Genomic DNA, 6,898 nt, shown 5'->3' on the forward strand with positions numbered 1-6,898 from the left:
CTGACTTCCTTGTATTTTAAGTCTTTCAGCCTCCTCTTCCCTAACTTCTTTTCGAGATTTCCTTCCTGCTCTTTTTGAAGGGCGCTTGTAGGTTTCGTCCTCCGAAGAGCCTAAGCTTTCCGCAGGTTTTTTCCTTGTGACTTCTACATATGAGGGATTGGAGGGGCTGCCTTGGGAGGCTTCGATCTATATAGTTTCCCCTCCATCTTTTCTTGAAGGTGGGATTTCTGTCTATTCCAGATTTTCCTGGACTAGGTTTGCCGGATTGATCTGGACGCTTTCTGTACCATTTGGGGTTGCTTCCTTTTCTTGGTTGGACTTGGAGCTACTTGGGACTCCTATCGTGTTGCCTTTACTAGTGCCTTTTTTTGGATGAGCAGTTTTCTGGACTAGAGTCCATTGTTCCCCGTTTTGTTTGTCTACATGCTCCTCAGCCTTTTTCTTGCAATGCTTTGCAAAGTGTCCGTGGCCATGACAATGTCTACATTTGAAAGGAAGCTGTTCGTAATCCAATTCCTGGACATGCATCCACCCAGCAACAGTGAGCTTAATTGCTTCTGGCAGCCCCTCTTCTAGATCCACTTCTACGCAAATGCGGGCACATGAATACTGATCTTTTCTTGTGGCTTGATCTATGTATTTTCCTAGAGCATTACCGATGATCTGGAGTGATTTTTGGTTCCAGCAATGGAGGGGCAAATGAGGGAGTCTCACCCAAACCGGAACAGCAGAGGGGACGTCCTGGGTAGGATCAAAATCTGGAGACCATTTGTTTAGATAAAGTCCTTGCGGACCCATGAAGTATGGGCCATTCCTGAAGATTAAGCTTCTGTCTTCCGGGCTTTCGAATACGAATACAAAGAAACCTTTGCCCACAAAATAGCTTTTGACACCCTCTTTGGTCAATGGTGTCCAGTTCCTTTGAGTCAAATCATCCACCGACTTGGGAGAAGGCCGGAGGCCCGTGAACTGGCCTATGATACCTCTCTCAGCCAGATTTAGGGCCGCTTTACAGGTTTCTTCTTCTGGAAGGGCAACTGAAGGAATAGTATCCATTTTCTTTATAAACTTCTGTTGAATCGCAGAGGGAGGGCGCTTTGAGCCTGCAACAATCATGGACCTGAACGCTAGGACCTCCGGGGGCGGAATGGGGGAGGGGACAGGGCCCCCGCTGGACTCCATGGGCGATGTGAAAGCGTAGCAGGGCTGAGCGTTGCAGCGCAGCAGCCACAGGGGCACGTGGGCGAGCACCCAGCAACCCTAGTGCATGCAGAGCGCTAGGAGGCAGGGCAGCGAATAGAAGTCTCCATCCATCCCCGTCGTTTTTACCACATGGTCGTCATTAGGTTTTGGTTGCAGAGCTCTTCCCTCGTTCGTTTCTTTTTAACTACAGATTTTGGTTTTTTCATAAAATTTAAATTACCTAATAGAAATAAAATCTGTTAAAAATTAGACTAGATTAGCCATTTTCATTAACTAAGTCACTTAAGATTAAAATATAAACTCAAACAAATATAATTATATATTTAATTTTTAAAATTGGTTGCATTTTGAAACTTAACAATCTTTTATTTAATTTTTAAAATTTGTTGATTTTGAAACTTAACAAAAAAATTTTAAATGAACAAGCTTTTAAATCAATCTCTTATGCAATGTATTATTAGAAAAATATAATCACATAAATTATTGAAAAAAATGTAATCATTTTCAAATGAATAATGTCACCAAATTTCCCATATATAATTGTGAGTTGATATTGAAAGTACCGACATTTAACCTTGTACAAAACCATGAATTGTGCGCTTTACCTTTCAAATTAAAAATAATTATTATGAACCACCATTGGAAAATGAATTGCTATCCCTCTTAGTAAATCTTAATTTACATCATAACAACACTTTATTTTTTATTTTTTAATAAAATAACAATGTCAAGATTTGGTGATAGTATTTAGTGAAGTTAATGATACCACTGATTGTTATTATATGTGCCATCCATAGGCAATGTATAAAGCATTCAATTTTTTATTGACTATTTATTAGTTATCTTTGACCAAGAATTTTTTTTATAGCTCCTTTATAGTTTAAGATTAGAAAATGAATTTTATTATTTTTTCATATATATATAATCTAATTGTTGCAATTTTTATAATTCTTATTTTGTAATTATTACTTATTTACATACTTATAGGGTATTTCACCATCCAAATTTTAATGATATGTATATTTTGATTTTGATGCCTACTGAGTACACACAAATGCTTTGAGTTTTGATATTAATATACAATTACTTTATTATTGGAAATATTCATATCGTTGATGAAGAAATTCATAAATGACCAAAGATATTTATATGCCCATTAAAGTCATCATTAACCAATACAATTAGATGTGTTTTAATTTTGTAGCTCACATTTATCTAATCATTTCTTACTTATTCTTCATCCATTGCTATCTTGTGATGCATAAAGTTCAGGTGCTTCTCCAACATCACAACTTACAACATCACATTAATGGGTTTCACTTTATTATATTGAGCCTTAAAATATCAATCTCATATTTAATATATAAAATATTTAATTAAAAATATATATATATATATATATATATATATATATATATATATATATATATTCATATGTGATAGCCACTCCATCATATATTGCATGTCTATGTATGAATTTTGCACAAAACATTGGAATTACTTAGGAATGGGTCATACTTATAGTCTTCTATATTTACCTTATCAATACAAATTATGATTAGGCTCCTATGTTTTTATTTCTGACTTTTAAGTAATTCATTAAAAAAACACAATTAACATGTATTACATATATTATGATTAAAACTATTTTTATGTTAATTTTTTAATATTTATAATAATAATAAATTAATTTAATAATTCAAATTATTATTTTTAAATTTAATCATTTTAAATTAAATTTAAATTTAAAATAATTATATTTGAAATATATATTAACCCTATAATATATTTTATTGAATTAAAAAGAAAAAATTATTTTATTTATATTTATTTAATCAGTGTTCAAAAATTCATCATCCATTTATCAAATTGCAATGTTAAATGTTTAATTTAGCTATAATTAAACTAAGTGGCATTTTATATATATAATATTTCCAAACAAAATTATTTTTACTTAAAACTTTTATATTTTAACTTTTTATTATTATTACTAATCATTTTAATTCTCATTTATTGTCTAGTAAATAAAATAAAAAAGTTTGAAAATTTTAAAGATATATGCAAAATGTATTTGACATTTAGGTATTGACCAAATAAATAAAAAAATCAAGCCATGACTTACTCTTATTTCATTTGGACGTTGTAGAATTAATCTAGACTCTTAAATTCACATGCTTGTGGGTCATCTATGAAGTTATTATCAGTTGGTTGCCATTATGGAGACAAAAAAATTACTTAGATTTAGTTGCATTATCTCTATCTAGACAAAATTTATAAGAACTCTATCTGTTCATAAATTATTTTTCTATTTTAATTGTAATTTTTATTAATATAAAGTTGTATGTCTTTCTTTAACTATATTTAAACTAAGCAAGCATAGCTATTATGTAGCCCTTGCTCAAATGTAGAAATTGGTTCATACTTTTCAAAGTTCAATAATTAAACTAAGTAGCAGTTGTGTGGCCTTGTTGAGAACACAAACACACCTTTATGCACATGGCCAATTAAGACCATTATCTAGAATAAAAACAAACCATTTATAAGTTATGACATTCATATTAAATGAAATTAAAAATTACAATTTACTATTGATGAAATCTCCAACTTGGTATAGTTCATTATACATATAATTACTACAATTACTACATGTTTTAGTAGACATGGTGATATGTTCATCCTGTGGATGATCACCTTGGTAATGGACACATCATCCATAACAATGCCTTCATGCACCTACAATAACATTCATAATTAGTTTATAATCCATAAACCCTAGACCCATGCACAATTAACCATTCAAAATATATTTCGCTTATTTACCTCCACATTTATTTATCTACCTTGCCTTTTTTCAATTCAACCAAGGCTTTATATCCCCATTTTAGGGAAATTTTTATATTACCTATGGTGGGAAGCCTGCCATACTTAGTTGAATACATATTATAACATGTTACAATTAATGTCGACTTAGATATATATAGTAGAACAATTCATTAACAAAATATTTTAAAATTATGATACTTATATATCTCCCTTTTAATTTAAGATAAGCTTATAACAAAGTTGGCGTTGCCCAACTTTGTCTAATATAGCCTTGTGACTTTCAAAGTGTCTTTAAGGCTATCAAAATCTAGAAGCACAGTCAAGTCAAATGTAAAATTATAAGTGCAATGTATATTATATTATAATTACAATTTTAGCCCTCCAACCCTTATCATTATTCCCTCTTTTTTCATCTTCTTCTCCTCATAATCCTTCACAAGTGCATCCCATTTGCTTTTATAATTAGTTAAGGTCACTCATAAAGAAGATAAGATACCATATTTGTGTCATGGGTGTCCTACATTATCTTCTAATATTTCCATATCATATAAGAAACAACCTTTTCTTTCAATACTTTATCAAAAAGACATTTGATGTGATTAATTAACTTTTTTTTCAAATCAGGGTTCTGATGTTTATAGTTAGTTTTGATTGCCAATGCAAAAAGATTAACCATATTTTCATGAAACTTTTAATAAAATAATTTATTCCTTTCTAGTGCAATGATATATTATTATTAGACTTATGTATTCAACATAAAAATGTTAATTATCAAAATAGGTTGAGAGATTAGTGATTATTATGAAATTATTAATCACTTCTACGGGACAATTTCATCATCAATGTGTAGAGAAATAGGAAATTCCCCAATGTTGTTGACTTTTATAACCAACCAGGGATTCATATCGATATTTGAAGTAGGGGTATTAGACGGATTAGGAGTAGAGGCACTATTAACAGCATTAGTAGTAGTTGTCATAGCACTAATAGTAGGTGTAAGAGTAGGGGCACTGCCAACAACAGAGGCACTAGGAATAGAATTAGGTGTGTTGCTTCCACTACCCACAACATACCTTTTTTCCAAGTAACATACCCTGAGGAAAACCCCATGAAATTCCCCTCCTTTCGAGGATAGTAACTAGGGTAAACCCTAGGTTCTTTAGGGAAAAGTAACATATCCTAAGGAAAACACCTAGGCACTTCCCCTAATTATGAGGATAGTATCTAAGGTAAACCATATATTCTTTAGGGCAAAAAAGAAGGTCAACAACGAGGATCAAGGCAGTTACAATAATGTACTCATTATGACCTCAACATGTCACTTATAATAAGAGAATATGAGTGGGGAGGATAGCACTCCATCTCACAACCACTCTAGCTAGACCTAATGGTCAATGCCTTTGGCATCCTGTCTCGATAATTACTATAAAAAACCATTTTTATTTTAGGCATAATTCATAAAAATTAAGAGATTTCATACATTTAAGTAATTGATGTTCATCAAATTTGAATTTCCATACATTTAACTGGATGATCCTTAAAAGCAACCATCTTTGTCTTTTGATGTTTTCTTCAAAACTATTTGATGTAAAACTTATGAGTCCTTATGTCCATTTTTTAACTTGTTTTATGATAAATGTGAGGAGGTCAAGATCATCTTAAAAATCACAATTTTTACCACATGTGGGTGGGGTGAAAACCTTTAAACAACCAACAATTAAGTTGGATTAGAACAATAATAGTTGTCATTAAAAAACATCTAAAATTTATATTACATTACTTGTAGTGTACCGTGTATACCAACTTCAAAAGAGGGTTTGATGGTGTACGGATCAAATGATAACAACAATATATATAACAATTGCTACAATGGATCTCAAACCATTATGAATTCAAAACAACAACTACTATATATCTATATTAACAACTATAGTGGATTTATAGGTGTGACAAATTCAAAATAATAGCTAGAACATATCCATAGCAACTACTACAACAAACTGTGCTACAACCAATCTTAAAAGGTTATTATAATGCTAAGAATATAATTACCCAATAAACTTCAGGAGATCTTCCAATTTAAACTATTGAATGATGACTAAGGTTAACACGGTAACATATTTCAAGGATGATAAACGTTGTGAATTGATGGAGGGTTTATCCACTTCCAAGTATGAAAATCCTAAGTGTTAATATTTAGTATCTTCATCTCTAGACTTTTCAATCGAGCCTATATCTTGAGTGGTTCAACAACCATAGCTACAAAGGAGTTGGATCATCCACGAATTAAAACCAACAACCACAATAGATTTGTAGCAATTGTTACAAAGGATATCCATCCACTATTGAATTCAAAACAACTACAATAGATATATATCGGATGATACAATAGATCTAAAACCATTGTGAATTCAAAATAGTGGTTGCAATATATTTGTAGCAACTACTAAAATAAACTATTTTGTGGCCAAATCTCTTAAGGTTCTTATAAATCTAAGAGAATAATTCATCACTCAAAAAGCTTAAAGAGATCCTCGAGGTTAAACTACTAAATAAGGACCAGTTAATAAGTTTTAACCATCAAGAAGCCTTTCTAAATCATTTAAGAAAATGCATGCCAAAATTATATTTATAAACCATAATTTAGAAATCTACTAGAGAAATTGGTATGCACGCGCAAGAAAAAGGTTTCAAAATTCCATTTTTAGGGAACTTCTCAACAAATTATATAAATAGACTAATTGGGATATTAACCGATTTACATCAATTGTTTTTCATGATCAAACTTCAACATGAGGATTATTATGTTGATTAGATAAAACTAATGCAAATTATATGCAACACAAAATATTTAGTAAACAACAACAAATTA

The 6,898-nt window shown here is 31.1% G+C and overlaps 1 protein-coding gene across 1 annotated transcript; it reads right to left on the reverse strand.

The window, feature by feature from the left end:
* Window positions 1-231: 231 nt before the first annotated feature.
* LOC149238538 (uncharacterized) lies at window positions 232-1,182 on the reverse strand. The gene has a single exon (XM_089369594.1). The coding sequence runs from the start codon at window positions 1,180-1,182 to the stop codon at window positions 232-234; it is 951 nt and encodes a 316-aa protein (XP_089225720.1).
* Between the last annotated feature and the right edge of the window lie 5,716 nt (window positions 1,183-6,898).

Source organism: Pinus tabuliformis, chromosome 8 (assembly GCF_031772625.1).
Source record: "Pinus tabuliformis cultivar Carrire ecotype Pingquan chromosome 8, CPIR1, whole genome shotgun sequence".
Taxonomy (NCBI): Eukaryota; Viridiplantae; Streptophyta; class Pinopsida; order Pinales; family Pinaceae; genus Pinus; species Pinus tabuliformis.

What these genes read in the sequence shown, in the direction of transcription:
- LOC149238538 (XM_089369594.1), bottom strand. Translation starts at nt 1,182, where the DNA reads ATGGAGTCCAGCGGGGGCCCTGTCCCCTCCCCCATTCCGCCCCCGGAG.